The following is a 17,454-nucleotide window of genomic DNA, read 5'->3' as shown; positions in this document are numbered from 1 at the left end:
CAGTGTGTGTGTGTGTGTGTGTGTGTGTGTGTGTGTGTGTGTTGTGTGTCAGTCAGGCGGGCGGAGGGAGGAGGAGACCTGTCAAGATATCATGATTTGTGAATGGAATGACTCACTTATGTTCTCAGCGGGGACTTTGACAACGGCGGGCTCCATCAGGTTGTCTGCAAGGACAAAGGCTCCTTCCTCCAGGGTATCGAGTAGCATGGTGGCGGTGTGCGTTTGCTCTGTAGAATTCATGTCCTCCCAGGATTTCAAGGCTTCCGGCCTCAGGAGGTTGTCAACCGTATCTACAATGGCCTGTATCCGTGGAAACAAGACAAATGTCAGACTTTTTAGATAGATATTTTTTTATATCCACACAATAAAACTTTACCAAAGGCACGGAAAGCAAATGGGGTTCATGGTTCATGGCAAGCGCAGATTAACAAAGAATAAAACAACAAATGAAGAAAAACAAATTCAATGACAGACAAAAAACACATGTCTCAGTACAGTCAGGCAAATGCAGGTAAAACTATTGCTTAAAGATGTTGGTAATTTGTGTGTGTGTGTGTGTGTGTGTGTGTGTGTGTGTGTGTGTGTGTGTGTGTGTGTGTGTGTGTGTGTGTGTGTGTGTCTGTGCAAGACTGCGTGCGCATGTGTGCGCCTGTGTTACCATTAAACCATCAGAGCCTTGTTATTCCAAATTCCAGAGGGAAAATAAGAGGGGCACTTTCCAAATAAATGAAGCATTCTTCTACAATTCCGCTCCATTTTCCCCCGCACTGTTGCAGATCCAACATAGAAACGTCTTTTCCAGAGAACAATTATCTCTGCAACAATGATTACATTCCATAACAGGATCTGACCGTAATGACCTGAAACTGCCTCTTTTTCCTGACAGGGGAAACCTTATCAGGCAGGGCAATCTGCTGGCCTTAGAGCGGTAGTCTATATAAAACTGAAATACGTTTGTTTCCAATCACAATCCTTTCATATCCTGTGTTTAGCCAAGAGGTAAGTGTATCAAACAATCCACTGGGTTATTTTACACCTTGCTCGGCCCTTGTGAAATTTCATTGGACGTGTCTTGACAATTATTTTGATACCATCGACCCTGACCTCGGTACAACATGATGTTACAGGATGCTACAGCGTCTGGCATGTTGGAGAAAAAAAAAACAGCTAGTGTTTCCAGGAGAACTTACAAGCCATATAAAGTGTTGATGAAGTGTTAATAAATGCTTATTACCGAGAAAATGTGCGAGCTATTAACTGGCTCAAATTTCACCGAACAAGGGCTCCTCTGAGCAGGAGGCCCAGATGCTGCTGAAACGTAACCTAAGAAGCCTGCTGCTCTACCTTCATACTGGTGAGCCGTGATTTACCAGGTTAGATAATCAAATTAATTTACCATTCATGAACTATTCATCAACCAGAACATCGATTAACTGGAGCATTGGTTTCCCAGCAACATCTATTAACCATTTATAACCTTGGGGAATAGAACTGGCAGTAGCAGGACTCCAACGAATGGAATGCCTGTGTGCATATTAATTAACCCGTGTACTTGGGTATGTAGTGTCTCTTTAATAGAAGTGTTCATAAAACCCGAGCCTTGATTGTTCATTAACAAGACTCCGACTAGCTCGCTGCAATAGGCTCCATTGCCTAGCCCTGCTTATGAATCTGACCCATAGGCAACATGCCAGACTCATAGATGAAACAGAACGTTAACTAGGTGCCGCATTCATTATCCGGCGCTTTGTATCAGCGCTGGGCTTTATTCCGAGACACGGTGATTAACCTGGCTATTTTAATAGCTGGAGTGCAGGGGGGCTCGGGGCCAACTCGGGCTCTCGCTCCGTCTGGAGGGCCTTGACCTTGCGGGTGTGCAGTAGGGCTCTCAGACGTGCCTTTCCTGAAGGCACGCTGATGGGGGAGAGAGGAGTCGGGCCGCCCATGATTACAGGGCCGAGAGCATTACACCGAGACCGACACAAATTGGTCTGCCCCTCAGCAAGCCCTCGCAGCGGCAGCACCGCTGGGAATTTCATGTCTCTAATTTGTGGCACGTATGGAAACCGGTGTTCTGATGGGGTTCTCTTTAATTCTTGTCTGGGTGGAGGTGGTGTAGGAATGCATTAAAGACACAAAGGGCCTTTACGTGGCCCTTGACGTAGGAGCGCACTGTGCTGCCCTTTCAGATGGTTGATCTGATTCGGCTTGGCATAGTGTTGTGTTGTGTTGGTTCACCGTGTCCTCTGATGCAGCGGGAGACTGGTGATGGAGGGACTAAATGTGAGAGGCAGTGCAGGAGACAGTCGAGGATGCCTTGCTTTCAAATTGAAGCGCAATGTTGGGGAAAAAAAAGTCAGAGCCTGTTGCAAAACTGATTTTGTGCTGTGTGTGTTTGTGCCAATGCAGCTCCTTGCTGTAGGGCAGACTCTCTGAAAACAAAACCCCAGCAGCAACACACAAGGGAAAAAACAAGATAGAGAAAGCGAGTCACATATGAGCATAAAGCATAAATACATGAGGGTGAGGAGGATACATCAATCAACACACAGGAACTTTTGGCAAAGTGAGGGAGCAAGTAACAGAGAAGAAAAAAAAAACAGAAAAGAAAAAAATGGAGCTCTGTGCCCCTTTGATCACATTATTGTCTGACAGCGAGCTGCAATTACGGCCGTGGGATGACAATTACACATAGAATGCACAAAGTGCAGAGATGGATGGAGGGAGTAAAGGAAAAAGAGCAGGAGAAAGAGAGATGGAAATGAGGACAAATAAGGAGGAGGAGAAGCTGGAGGTGGATGAAACAGGAAATGAAAGACAAGCTGGACATGGACACAAAAAAAAAAGAGAATGAGGAACATGAGTGACAGGTGGTTGGACATTGACTCACAAACCACTAGACAGGCAGCCAGATGGACTGACAGACAAGCAGACAGGAGCAACACAAAGCCTGCATGCTTCCCGAAAGGGTGACAAGGGACTGTGGAAGCATTGCACTGCGGTTATACCTTCATGTACGCCCTGCAAGTCCTTTCTCTTTTCTGAAGCTTTTTTTTTATATGAGCACAAAGGAAGATCAAAACAACAAGAAGCACAGCATTAACAGGCATAAGACCTTGAGATCAAGTGACTCTTTGAAATGACACTCAAAACAGCCATTCCACTGCACAGAAGGAACCACTTCAGCAACCTCAGGATTTAATCAAGTTTACATTAGAATGGATGTACATGTAAAATGGTCGTCATCACAGTGATAGCTCATTGCCCCCATTTCTATTAAAAGTGCCTTTGAATATGTAACCAGCTTACATAACAAAAACAGCAAGAATGCTGAATAGCAGAGAGGAGGACTATATGGAGATGGGAGTACTGTACCGTGCATTAAAGCCAAGCCCTTATAAAAATATCCATGAACTCATTAGACAGTGTTTGGAAAGGGTCATTTATATTTGATGGTCAGGATTATTATTGTGCTCTCTGGAAACAAAGTGTTTTCTAGCCTGGCTCTGGCTCGCTGCGTCATCAAAACAAATTCTTCCATCTGCCCTCCACTGAAGCCAGACTTGGGGACTTGTGTACAGATTTGCAAGTAGGATAGTACTGATCGCTGACTAAAAGGTTCAGCCAAGGACAGGCCCGGCATGATGCAAGGGGACGTCAATATCCTCCTTGCACCTCTGGGACAGGACTTTTTCACAGCATATGCATGCTGTATGGGGTGTAGCTTTCATACACATATAGCCCATACACATTAACAACATATAGTTAATTAGTTAAAGTCGGTCTGCCACTCTACGCCTTTGCAACCTTGTAATAATAACGGCAATCTTACGCCACAGCATAAGTGGGCATGCGAACTGCCACATTCCCGTCTTCGAGAACTTGCTGGAATTTCGAAATTCTTGGCAGTCTATTTAAAAATATCAGCAGCTAAACAGAAGAAGTTCATGCTAGCCTAGAAGGTTCATAAGGTGAAAAATGAAAGACTTATGTTACGCACTAGTAACATCCATAAAAATGTTAAGGGTTGGTGAAAATGACTGAGGTATAGATAGCTAGATAGCTATGTTTACTGCCATAAGATCTTAACTATAACTGTGCCACGAATGCTGTATTTAAAGCCACTGGACATTTTTGCTGACTGCCTCACATCTCGCAGCAGTTTGCGCTCACTATTCCGTTACATGCAGTTTCGTGTGGGAATGAAGACTCATGGAATTTTGCTCTGCTTGACGGCAAAGTGGGAATGGCAATTTGTTATCGATTAGGGATTGCTTTTACAATTCTCTGAGGGCATTTATCGATTGTTTTTATGGATTTATTTCATATGTGAAGGAGGCTATATAAAGCTGTGTGAGACAAGCAGCAATCTGTAGAGACCAAGCTGGCCGCTGTGCGCTGCTGACACTGAAGTGCGAGTCAGCTATACATATGCAACGCAGAACAGGACAAGTACTCTCCCAATGGGCCCCAGGCTTTTTAAAGCAGTTTTCTATCCATTAGCATCAGGTTTTACATCTGTACCACCAGGTGAGGTGACATGGCTAGCCCTATAATTACCGCGGCACTGAGGCAGAACAGATTCTCGGAGGGCCTCGGGGCTGGGCGGGTGCTAATCCTGAGACAGTGCAGGGCAGGTGGGAATAAGAGGCAGGAATGTCAGATACCGCAGGCAGAGGGACTGTGGAATTCCAGAGACACAAGGATGCGGTAGGATTGGGGGGTGGGTTTGGAGAGGTGAGGGGTTCAGTGGACTAGGAGGCAGCAGGGGGGCTTGGTAGGGGGGCTAAGACTGAAGAATTCCCTGGGGGCAGAGAGGGGATAAGACTGCAAAATTCCTGAGAAACAAGGGGCATTTTAGGGAGTTGTAGGATACCAGGATTTTGGTGTGGGCTTTGGGAGAAAATTACCACGGAAATCCCTCATCTGATGTCAGCTATCCACCCTCCCTGACATTCTTTCCAACTATCAGCTTAAAAACCTGATCCAACTTATCATGGTATTATTTGAATTAATTTTGGCCTGTCAATTAGATCCAATAAGGTTTCCCTGGCAGGAAAATTCACTTAAGGTTAGGATTGATAGAAGGGATACTAGCAGAAAAAAGCCCTACAGGAGACTTCATCTGTTCTAATTGACAAGAGAAAGCAATTTATTCTGCTTCCTTCAAGGTGTGAGATCATTAGTATCAATTGGCCAAGCACTGGCTTACAGAGCCCGAGGATGCTGCACCAATGCAGGAAGAGAAATGACAAGCTGTGCAATAATTAACCTAACAGCATGGTAAGAATACCTTTAAATAACTACATTCATTGCAATAATTTTTATTTGCAAAGGGCATAACTTGACATGAAAGGGTGCCAGAAGAGTACCTAGAGAGCCGGACGATTAAAGCAAAATTATTAATAGCCCCGTGTGTCACTGTGACAGTGAGATTTTCCCACAAACAGCTGTTCCATTATCACTGAGAGCCTCTCCAGATAATAGATGATAGATAATAGCGGGAGACCCTGTCTGAATACAGTGTCATTTTAGAGGGAAAAAAGATTAAAACATTCATACAATGGAGGTCAGTGAACGTGTCTGGTTTATAGTGGGGCGTCTGTGGGGAGCGGAGGCAAGGGTAGCGTTACCTTGTTGAAGCTGCGCCCGGCCGAGTCCTTCTCGCTGGGCCTCAGCTCCTGCAGCTGTGCGTCCAGGATGTCCACCAGCTGCTCCATGAGGCGCACCGAGGAGCTGACGTCGCCGGGAAACACAGGCCACTGGGTGTGGTGCGCCAGTTCGTTGGCCAGGTTGGCTGCGTTCTCGCCGCTGCGGATCTGGAAGAGTGCAGACGTGAAAGAAACGGAGTTAGCTGCATGGAGGAAAGCTCCTTGACAGATGCTTTTGGGCTGCACTATGCACCACAAGAATCAGGCGGAAAAACTGGCCCTGGAAAAATGTGGCACAGAAAAGCAGGATTTTACAGTAAGTATCATTGCCGTAACTAGAGTGAGCACAGCTCACAGGCTACGATTTTCATTCGGGATGAGCCAAGACAAAACAAAAAACACATCGAAAATAGGCGCATCTGTTGTTCCAAAAGACAGGAGACAATGAGAATGGATTAAAATTCATGAGGTAGGGGGAGACAGAAATAGATGCACAGTGCCTATGTTTGTACACAGGGGAAGCCATTTTGGTGCTCACCTTCTGAGCTACCTGTGTGACCCAGTGGGAGGTGCAATTGCTGAGATCCGGGCCCTTGGGGATCCAGGCCCCCGTGGTGGCGGAGCAGAGGTAGGAGGCGATGCCTGCGTGATGACAGAGAGGAAAGAACACAGATGCATGAAATAGCCAAGAGTCAGGTCAAGGCATGACCCACCACAGGAGCAGGCATGGCCCAGCTTTAGGAGACCACCATCCTACCATTCTTACATAGGACACACGCATACCTTTAGTGCCCTTAGGGCAAGGTCTCTCCACATTCATGCCTCTGTGTGTCTGTGGCCACACTATTCCTCTCCTCACTGTTCCCTCGCAGAAGCGCCTCGACGACGGCGGGGGCTCTACAGTGGTGGGACCGGAGCTGCCAATGGGGTCCGCTGGCAGATCCACCCCGCCTTTGTCCTCCCTGGGGTCGGCCATGATGGTGGTGTTGACTGGGCTCCGCAGCATTGTGGTGGAGATGGCGGGATATGTGGTTGTTTTGAGAGGCGCAGCTGGCGTGACATCATCAGTGACAGTTGGGGCTGAGAGACGACAAGAAAGTCACAATGAATGTGGATTCTTCTCGGGATCAGGGACCACAAATAGGCTGAATCTTTCCTCACTGTCACAATGCACAGCATTAAATATTAAACAGAATTCTCTTTAAACCCAGCAGTCAACTGTCTTTGCCTGAAAAGTCTCTTGGGAAAAAACTCACTTTATTGCTTATTTTCCTCTTTTATCTGGCAAAAGATATACTATCTCTCCATTCATTCATTCACAATAGGTTTGGTACGTTCAGAAAAACAAAAGACTAGACAAGAAACTTTTCACCACAGCGCAGCACAAATGTAAAGAACCCCGGAAATGCCCCCCACCCATTGCCAACCACCTCCTTCCTAACCCCGCCGCTGTTCACTGATGCCCCGCTCCCAGGCAGGGGACCAGTGGTGGAGCTCTCTATAATTTGGACATGTTTTCTTCTGGAGAGAATCTCAACACCCAGCATGATTAAATGTCAACACTGTAAGACAAAAGCCTGCCTGCACTTTATATCCTCCCCCTCGTTTCATCTCTCTCTTTGATAAAGCGGGCGCGAGGCAACTCAAAACGCAACGCCCCTGGCCTAAGCCATACATCACAGGTGAGATAATGCGCTTGTGCTGTAGCCGGCGCACGCCTCTGAAGGAGATTTTTTTTCGACACGCACTTTAATGTTTGAATGAGGGAGTAAGCGCCTGCGAGTCTGCTTCCGAGTGCAGGTCATTGCACATGTGAATCTGCACAAGGCTTTGCCTGCATGGGTGGCACACATGCGTGCTTCTGTGCGGGTGAGTGTGTGTGTTTACACGTGTGTGTGTACGCATAAACACATGCCAGGCATGGAAATCCGGTTTGAAATTCAGAATTTAAAGTGCCTGTTTCTGGTCTGACTGATTACAGCAATGGCCACTCCGCGGCTGAGCCAGATAAGGCCGGCATTCTGCTCCAGTGCGGGCCAATATTGCTAAAGCCCTGCAGCGCGGCCCTGAGAGGCAGTGGGCGCTTCTGGCAAAGAGCAATATTGAGAGTCGGACAGGCCATCATGAAACACGCGTCTCCATTTCCCTTTGAGTGAATAGTGACAAAGCCTGCGCACACACACACACACACACACACACACACACACACACACACACACACACACACATATACACACACTCTGGGCCTCTGTCCAATGCTGCAATCTGGAACATCTTTGTTTTGTTTCTTCATTCTGGAGAAGTATGCAGTTCATTACAGCCTCGAGTTCTGCCTAAAGACTCGGCGAGGAACTCTGGGAGGGTAAACAATAACACCGGGATCTGGAGTCAATCTAGCAGCAGAAGGCAGAAGTCAAAAAAGACAGGTCCCGGCGCTGTCCAACAGGGACATTGGCTCCACGTCACCTGCTTGGTGAACCACCACAGAGACAGACAGGGATTCTTTTCTCATTAGTGTGTTTGCTTTTGAATTACCTTGGTTGACTAATCCATTCATTTAATCACTCCTTTATCCTTTCTACCTTTCCCAGCACTCATTCATTCATTCACTCACTCACTCACGCACACACTCACTCGCTCCGTCATTTATCGACTTTCAGTGGAGCACACAATGAGCGCCAATGCGGCAAAGAACATTCAGTGCTCTCTTGCTCCATGGGGCATTTTTAGTTCTTAAGACACTCCAATACCTCTGACCGCTCTAGATTGGAAACCACATAAAAGGGCTGTCACGGTATCCATCAGGCTGACTGACCACGGCTATACATGCAACCCCTCCTTCCCCTCGCTCGCTGCTGGATGTGATTGAGATGAAGGCTCAGAAGCAATATCACTGAATGGTCTGCCATTCACCTACCTGAACCTGTCAGCCTATCCAAATGAGACTGGAGACCGCCACTGAAAACCAGCTCTGACCTCTTGTGGTTTTTTTTTTTTTTTTTGCTCTCTCTTCACTGTGGTTCTACTTTTTTTTTTAACCCCCATCCACTTAAACGTCCTACAGCAGACATCTGTGGCATGCTTTACAGCCTGGATATAAATAAATAAATATCAAAGAGTGAGCAAGAGAGGGAGTGTGAGAGAGAGAGAGAGAGAGAGGGAGAGAAAAAGAGAGAGAGAGAAATCTTTCTAAATAAATTCTGAGGTAAACTGCTTGTCAGTGACCTATCCCGCCTCACATTTCTTCTGACATCTTCAGACCCTCGGCTCTACAATTTTCTTTTGATTATGCCGAGCAATTTCACCGGCTGGCAGAGGAATCTCGGACCCGCCATCCCTCCCTGCACTCAGCCTCCTGAGGAGAGGGGAGCTTCAATTAGCTGTCATTTCACCACAGTCTACAAAGTCACTTTCTGCGCCGAAAAAATAAGAAAGCAAGGACATATAGTCCATTAGCAGCCAGCCATTTGCCGAAAGGATCAGCCGTTTCAAATAACATGGACAGAGGCTGAGGAGCCCTTGTTTGTTCATGTTGCTTTGCATGGTTCAAGATGGCGACGTGACCAAATTGACCGTACATACAGGCCGTGGTGCTCAGTTCAAGGGGTGGCAGTGCTGCTCTTGGACAAACAAATCAGAGTTATGCTACATCTCCTTGCTATTATGGCATGGATATTTTCTAGGGTTCACAAATAGCTGGCTATAAAAATCCAAATGCTAAGTTAATTCAGCCCCTACTCACCCACGGCTTTAGGTCCAGTTCATCTCCAGCTCTAATTCCCCAATGAAGGCCTTTTTAAGACGCGCACAAACACTGGTTATTAAATTTGTGTAGAGGCAGACTGTCTGTGAGACAACATAATAATGAGGGGATCAGTGTCTGCGTGTGTGTGTGTTCAGTCTGGATCGACCAAATAATGGCTCAGTCCCCCATCCGAAGCCTGAATCTCTCAGTGGAAGTGGATTTTGTTTTTTCCCAGCCTTATACCACACATCACAATGGAAAAAAAGTCACATTCTAGAGCTTTCCAAAGTGTTGAAAGAACTTTCTATGCGCACAGTTGCTACTGAGGACAGAATTGTAGTCATTGTGGCAGATACATGTAGTTGTATGGCTAATCAGTCTCACCAGGATTTCATAATATTTTTGTGTGATTTTTGGGATCAAAGGCCGTCACAGTGTTGGTGGTGGTTTCTAAACATTTGTGAGAAATTTTGAGATTTTTGTTTATCTTTAAACCCCACTTAAACTCTACATATACTATAAAAATAAATAATGAAAGAGAACAATCACGGACGTCACTTAGGTTAGCTATATAAATAGTTTTCTTTTTTAATATTTTGTGTATTAGCGTTTTCATTTTGATTTTGTGTGTCCTAAGAACACTTTTTAGATGTGTCACAAACTTACCATACTTTATTTAATGGTCATTTCATCCATACTAGAATGTTCATAAAATTAGGTTAAAATAAAATGTCATGCCTTGGTTTGAAGCTTTGAACTCACAAGTTCTTGTTCATTTTCAGAGGAGTAATCATGAGTAATCCTCTACTAAAGTTTAAAGAAAACTGATCAGGAAACATGATTGTTCAAAATCTGGTGACCATTCCTGGCCTTATTTTTCCTGTCAATCCATCACACATCTGACACCAAACGACGGGGACATGAAGTAGTAGTGGTTGAGACAGACTGTGCATAACCTTATAGGAGGAGGCCAGAAAAAGTGGAAATATGTTGTAATGTAACATCAAAGCTGATTTTCTACAATGTTATGCGTATTTTATACAGTAAATAAGAAAGTATGCAGCTTTGTAATTAAAGAGTGAAGTAAATTGCTAATTTTGCGTTGAATTCACAAAACACTGGCTAATAAAACACTAACACTGGGGTACAAAGCGGAGGTACCTCGATTTAAAATGAACTTTAAATGTCAAAAACGAAAATGTACCCATGTGGCCTTTTTCATTTCTCACCTCTACTTCAACAAGTGTGAAAAAAACTGCAAATATTCACAAGATAAAAAAAAAAAAAACGGTGAACCCATCTGTTGGACTGAAGAACAGACCATCAAAGAGCCAAGCAACACTTGGAAAAGTTTTCTTTAAAATCCTGCAACCCAATCAGTCATTACGAATAAATGTACCACTACATTCATGTCAGAAGTATGCTGCTGTTTCTCAACATCTAACTGATATTAAATGTCAAATACAAAATATTTACTTTGAAATAATACATTAGTGATTTGATACAAAAATGTTTTAAATGCATTTCCAGTTATTCATGATCTATCACTGTTCTGTATTTCTATGACAGATCAAATACTATCATGGTGCTGGGATTTCATAAAGTCCCTGATAGCCACTTAATCTATTCACCTGATGATTTAGCTCCAGTGTTGACTGACCAAAAAGGCCACTCCATTAGGTTCACGTGCACTAATCAGAGACTGATTGAAGTGGATGTTACTGTTCATCTTGTCCTCAGTGTCACCACCAGTCAACATTACCATGATTGCCCAAAAAAAGCCAAGGATAGCAGTGCTCTTACAGCATAGTAGCCTTTGACTAACCTATTTAGAGATGGGTTTATAGCCTGTACTATAATATGGTCAGGGCCTACTGTTATAAAGGATAGCTAGTCTAATTATTAATACAACATATATACAAAATATATACGTTACACAAGCATTGTATGTATGGTCACCCAGTTAGAATTAAAAAATGTTTAAATGTTTTAAATAAGATATTTGATCGAATAAACATAAAACATGTTTAACTGATAAGTGTAACTGATTGATGAAATTAAACTAAAAAAATGTTTAGCTGTTCAAATGTAAAAAAAAAAACGCTATTCAACAGCTGATGGGCATCTCTTTTTTTAATTAAAATTGAAATTACAGGTGAAACGTGTCAATATTTGCCCTGTGGTGGTGGTGGTGTCGGGGAGGGGTGTTCCCTTGGGAACCACTGTTCTACAGCAACATGATCCTCAGTCTCGAGATGTATCTTCAGGTAGCTCAAATTGTGCCACGAGATCATGGACACCATGGCCCAGTAAGCGGCTGCATAATCATCTCTACACTACTACATCACAAAGCTGACAATGTTTTTCTTTACTTAGCAGCAAAACAGGCCAGCAGCAGGCCACACTAATGCAGCAGCAACACACAGTGCCAGCTACCAGTCACAGCTAACGGCAGGCAAAAGCAGTGATGAGAACCACCTGTTCTGCAGACTGTCTCAAGTTTTGGGGGCCTGGGCCCCCCCGCTAAACACACGGCTATTACACTGCGGCTGCCGCCCTCCCCACCCCCCACCCATTCTCTGCCAACATGCAGGTGTCAAACGCACCCTCATTACTGAACGGGAGCCATTAACAGATTGACTGGAATGTCCCTGACGTGTGTTCTTAGAAGAGCCAGAGGCAGATAAAACCTGACGGATTGGTGCCAGCCAGGGCCTGCATTTAGAATCCCTGATTTACGAGTGCAGAGACAGAAGACTGCATTCAGCCAAAAGACTCACTTATTAGCAACAGCACTGACATAAGCCTGAAGGAGAGGAGAGGAGAGGAGAGGAGAGGGGAGAGAAAGGGAAAATAAAAAATAAATAAAACAAGTCAGCGGGTGAGTTGGGGAGAGATGGGAAGAGAAAGAGAGAGAGAGACACAGGCATAAACACCGTACACATGCTCAGCCCTCATTCATTCCCGTTGTGGCATCGCCGCTCCCTCAAAATCCTTCATTTCCACTTGACTGCTCGGTGCATTCGGCGGGCCTGGCAGCATTCAGTACAGCAGCAGCACTCCTCCAGGTTTTCCGCTGGGACAATGACCTTTTATCCAGCGTGACTCACGGAGGAGACTTGTTAATGGCTCCAAATGCAGAAAAGGCATGGAGCAACATGAACTAACTGCTCATTTTTTTTTTACTCTCTCAAATCGCTTCCCATTTCAAATTTGTACATGACTTCATGCATTTATTCAGTGATTAAACAAACAAATTAAAGATGCGGCATGACTTGGGCTACAGCACTGTCAGAATCCCATGTCTGGCGCTCTATAGTGCTCTATACCTTACAGAAAAGCCATTCATTTTACGGTCTTACAGCTCTTCTTTACCTCTCAGATCAATGCTACCTCTAGGACAAATGAATTTTTCTCCCTTCTCACCTTGTCACTTTGAAATCTTCCTGGCAATTATTGGCGCTTCTGATTACGCTCCTTTTTATCCGCTAGGCTCGGACGAGGCCCTGTCTTTGTGCATCACAGACAATGCCTTTCAAGTGTCCCTGTAAGGTTTTAAATCAACGGTACTTAGGTACGCATTTTATTGGCATGCTACCTCTGAAGTGAGGTTGTATTAGAGGATGAACATTTTGATTGTTTGCTCCTTTCATTGCTTTGAATACTTCTGCAACTCAATAGAGATGGCTTTCACAATGTAGAGCATGCAGTAGACATTCGTAAAGTGAAACTTTAACATAAAATGATGAATTGTCAGGTAAATTATTGTTCCACATTGACCGCCAGCAAATGAAAATAGAAGCAATGTTTTTTTTCCCTCTGTACTAAAGGGTCTAGGTAACTCCATTTTGAATAGATGATCCCCTTTATATGTGACTATTACATGCAAAACCTTTGCAAGGAAGCAATTATTTAAACCGCTATAGGAAAGGTTGTATTTGAAGGGCTTGTTTCCATGGTACGAGGTGTAACAGCACTCCTGGCAGTCTCTTGATTTTAAATACTAGAAAAGACTGACGCAATCTACAACTAGCAATCCAGCTTCAGCACGCAACTGTTTGTAATGTCACATAATAGGGAAGTAAACGTTCAGGCAGACACTTGAGCTGTTTGTATTTTTGCAGACTCTTGTGAACAGACATGGCACGGGAATTTACTGTGGCCCGAGTGAATCTTAATGGACACAATTAATTTCCTCTATGCCTCAAGAGCTTCTCACTTGCAGTGAGAGAGACGTTATTTCAGCACCATTAGGTTCTCTCGTCGAGTAGGTTTCTTTATGGCAGTGTACAACGTGAGCTGCAATAAAACATAATAGTTTTATAGAGGAACAGTTGCAGGTACAGTGCATCGAAACCTAATCAACAGAAAACAATTCATTTGGCCTCAGACAAGCCACACTTAAATGGTTGTAAAGGCACACATGCATCCCTGTTTATTACCCACATGTGTTTATTTTCAGTCCTCTGCAGGATGACCCCCAATGCTCAATGATATCTCAACAGCAACCACAAACGAGAGTGTAGAGGGGCTCCACTAAATCACACGGCGCTGGGACTGACAGATGCAAAGACAGTTGTCATCACAAGATGCGCCAGCTCAACCAACAATGTGATTTGTTGTGCGCAATATGATGAGCAATTCAAATCATGAGACGAGGTGGAAAAATGGGGAAAGCGGGACTGGGTGATGGTGAAGTGTGTGTGTGTGGGGGGGGGGTTGATGGTGAAGCGTGTGTGTGTGTGTGTGTGTGGGTGGGAGGGGTGGGGGCGGGGGGTGTTATGCGGGGGAAAGGGGGGAGGACCTAAAAGAATGTCTAAGGTGTTGGCAGAGGGAATATTTAAGCTCCTCATTCCGAATGCAGCACGATTGTGCGCTCCCGTGATCAGCCGCGGATGGTAATTAAGATAATTCTGTTGTTAATCACATTTACATATATTGGAGCATCAGTGCTACAGTGTGCGGTTTGCTGCCCCCCCCCCCTCCCCCCCACACCCCCCAACCCTCACGCTTGGCAGCACCATTAAAATTCTGGAGTCTGTCTGGACTTAATTGCGGACTTGAAGGTTCTGCTCCCAGGCCCACAGACCTTTCAGCTGAGGCCTCACAAAGGGGCCACATGACAACAAACAGTCATTGTGATTGGGGGGCGCGGGGGCGGGTCACAGGCCACAGAGGCCGAGCACGCCTTCCCCTGCGCGTTGCCAAGGCTCCTGCACTGAGAGGAAGGAGGCGTCAGTGTGATTATGCTTATTATCCTTGTGACAGAGGGCTGCTGTCTGCTGACACATCTGGCCTCACTCTCATCAACCCCCCCCCCCCCCCCCGCCAACCACTAACACCCCAACCCCCGAAACCCCGCTCCCGTCACAAATCTATCCCATCTTACAAATGACCCTCAGTAATTGATCTCATCTTCACCAGCACAGTCATTCCTCTAACCTTGTCACATGTCCGTGATTCACGGTAGCGGCTAGGCGTGGGGCTCTGCGCTTGGCTTTCGCAAGCGGAAGAATGGTGTATGAAGAGCCCCGATCTAGTGCAAATTGAGTCCCCCTCCGAACGCCTGATAGGGTAGCCATAGCAACAGGTTCCAAAATCCATAAAAGCTACGAGGCATGGGCCTCTTCAACCTGTCTCCTCTTTTGACGGTATAGATTTGAACTTGATGGCAATGGCATATTTCACATTCCCATTTCCAATAGAAGTGTGTGGGAAGGTTAACAAGGGCAGAGTTGACAATGGATGGGCCTGGGCCCCATGATTAGACAGCCGATGGGGTCGGTGCCTCTTGATAAGTGAGGAGCTGAGCACACAGTTCAGCTTTATGGTAATCAGCCCATATGGCAGCCCTCTGCAAGCCATACATTACTGCAATGTAAATCATCCCCCTGTATCATTCCGCCGAGCGAATCAGTAATTCTGTATACAAGGCAGAACATCCCCATGGGAACTAATGCAAAAAGCCTCTCCACGATATCACACTTGTATCGCAATTCTAAATTAAAAGTCAGTCAACTGTATCATCCGGCACTCCAACCGCATTCAACGTGTACTCGAAAATCAACACATACTGCAAATCCAAACAAAGAGATAGTTATGAGCCTTACCTTCATCAGGATCGGGGGGCCCGAACTCCAGATCGTATCGTAGGATGTAAAAATTATTCCACACGTAAAGCTGGTTGTCCCTGGGGTTGTAATCCACGGCGGCGATGTACTGGTACTGGTTGGGAAAGAGTATGTCTGTGTACTCGCCCTGGCCCAGCATGGTGTTGTAGATGTAGTCGATTTGGCTTTTGCTGGCCTCGCTCTCATTCTCCTCGTAGGTGGAGCGCACCACGTGCAGCACGCCGCACACCATGAAGGCGTTGGAGGCCGAGCGCTTGTCATAGGCAGTGTCCCAGGTGGCCTCGAAGCGGAGCGTGTAGGGGTTGAGCTGGCTCAGCACGATGCGGCCGTTGTTCTGCTCGGTGGCGTAGATCACCCACAGGCCGTGCTCGTCCACAGCCAGGTCGATGTCCGTCTTGCCGCCCCAGCGGTAGGGCGAGGTGTCGTGGTAGTTGGCGTTGGCCACGATGGCCTCGCCACTCTTGATGCGCGTGCGCAGGTCAAACTTGACAATGTTGCGGGTGCGCTCCTTGTTGAAGAAGATGGCACCGTCGTACGCCACAAAGCCTGTGCCGTCCACACGGTGGGGCAGCTTGTATGTGGTGGTCTGTCGGCCATTCCGAAAGTCGTCCGGCGAGGCGTACTCTATCAGGGTGTCCGTGCGGTATGGCGTCCAGGGCATGAAGAAGATCTTGTCTCCAGCCTGGAGTGGGTCTTTACACCAAGCGCCCGCTTGCTGCTCCGCCTCAAAGACAAACGAGGGCTCCCCAACAGCTTTCAGAGTCCCAGGACAAATGAAAACTGAGAACAGGCAGAGGAGCGAGACAGAAAGTCAGACACGTACATCATCCCACACATTCAGATCATACGCTCTAGCTCATACAGTTTTGCGTTAGGTCAAACATGTATTTGCAGTGGCTCATAGACCACAATCTCTTTTGGAGGTGTTGTGACTGGAATTAGGTGCATAGTAGAGAGGGAATACAAAAGGTTAAGAGAAGGCAGTGAAAATAAGTGATGTTTGGAATTGGGCCTGCTTCCTGAGACTGCTCTCATACATGTTTAACTGAAAAGAACAGACAACAAAGACGGAAAACGATAATAGAACCCTGTAATTGAAAGTAGATGCCCAGAAAGACACATGGCCATCGACAGGGTTCAGACTTGCGCCCTAAATAAATAGGTGTTCTTTTTTTTTCTTTTTTTTTTTTTAAACATGTGTACCTGGCATCGGAAAACAAGAGGGGATAGGTGTCTACCGGCTGTGCAAAAAGCCATACCTTCAAAAAAATAAACACACATACATGAATTATGTCTGAGGAAAGAACAAACAACACAAACTGGATGGGTATTTGGGTTTGGGGGGGTGGGGGGGTGGGTGGGTGGTGGTGGTGAGCTGGAGGGAGAGACATCGGAAACAGAATGAGAGTGCTATTTCATACTGATAGGGGCGGAAGCAGTAAAGAAACGACCCCAAGGAAGTCACCGAAGCAAGATTAACTACAGATGGGTGAGGGAGGCCTTGGCACGAGATTACAGGTCCCTATATCAAAGGCCATCATACTTCTGTTGTGGAGGGCGGACACTTGGAAAAATCATGGCGGCACACAAAAAAGGGAGTTCATTCTTTTTCAACCTCGCTCTCCCATCACTACCACTGTAATCACCACGTGCTATGGAAGGGGCAGTTCACAATTGGAGGGCACTGTGTATGTGTATATGAAACAGTCATACACTCCCTGAATTAATTTCATTCTCAATGCATATAATACCGCTGACATTTTCTGACAGAATGCATTTGCTTATGTTTTTTTTTTTGTGTGTGTTATTAAAGAGGATCTTCATATTTTACAGCTGTATATTGCTTTGGCATATGACTACTGGATCAGATACTCTCAAAAACATGAAATGTCAACCTAACCACATACACCTACCTTTACAAGAATGT

General features: G+C 45.6%; 1 protein-coding gene across 10 annotated transcripts in view; it reads right to left on the bottom strand.

Moving 5' to 3' along the window:
• LOC105898595 (adhesion G protein-coupled receptor L2-like) overlaps positions 1–17,454 on the bottom strand; it is a 74,125-nt gene that overhangs the window by 22,391 nt on the left and 34,280 nt on the right. For 6 of the 10 annotated variants that reach the window (XM_031563379.2, XM_031563384.2, XM_031563380.2 and 3 more), the window contains 6 exons: positions 15,507–16,307; positions 6,435–6,731; positions 6,190–6,293; positions 5,634–5,819; positions 3,009–3,047; positions 117–300 (listed from right to left, as the gene is read on the bottom strand). In XM_031563379.2, coding sequence (XP_031419239.1) covers positions 117–300; positions 3,009–3,047; positions 5,634–5,819; positions 6,190–6,293; positions 6,435–6,731; positions 15,507–16,307 — 1,611 coding nt within the window. The remainder of the gene's footprint in view (positions 1–116; positions 301–3,008; positions 3,048–5,633; positions 5,820–6,189; positions 6,294–6,434; positions 6,732–15,506; positions 16,308–17,454) is intronic. The other 4 variants (XM_031563382.2, XM_031563383.2, XM_031563385.2 and 1 more) reach the window with 1 other exon arrangement.

Source organism: Clupea harengus, chromosome 25 (genome assembly GCF_900700415.2).
Source record: "Clupea harengus chromosome 25, Ch_v2.0.2, whole genome shotgun sequence".
Lineage (NCBI taxonomy): Eukaryota > Metazoa > Chordata > Actinopteri > Clupeiformes > Clupeidae > Clupea > Clupea harengus.
The sequence above is the reverse complement of the archived record's forward strand: the minus strand, read 5'-3'. Positions and strand labels throughout refer to the sequence as shown.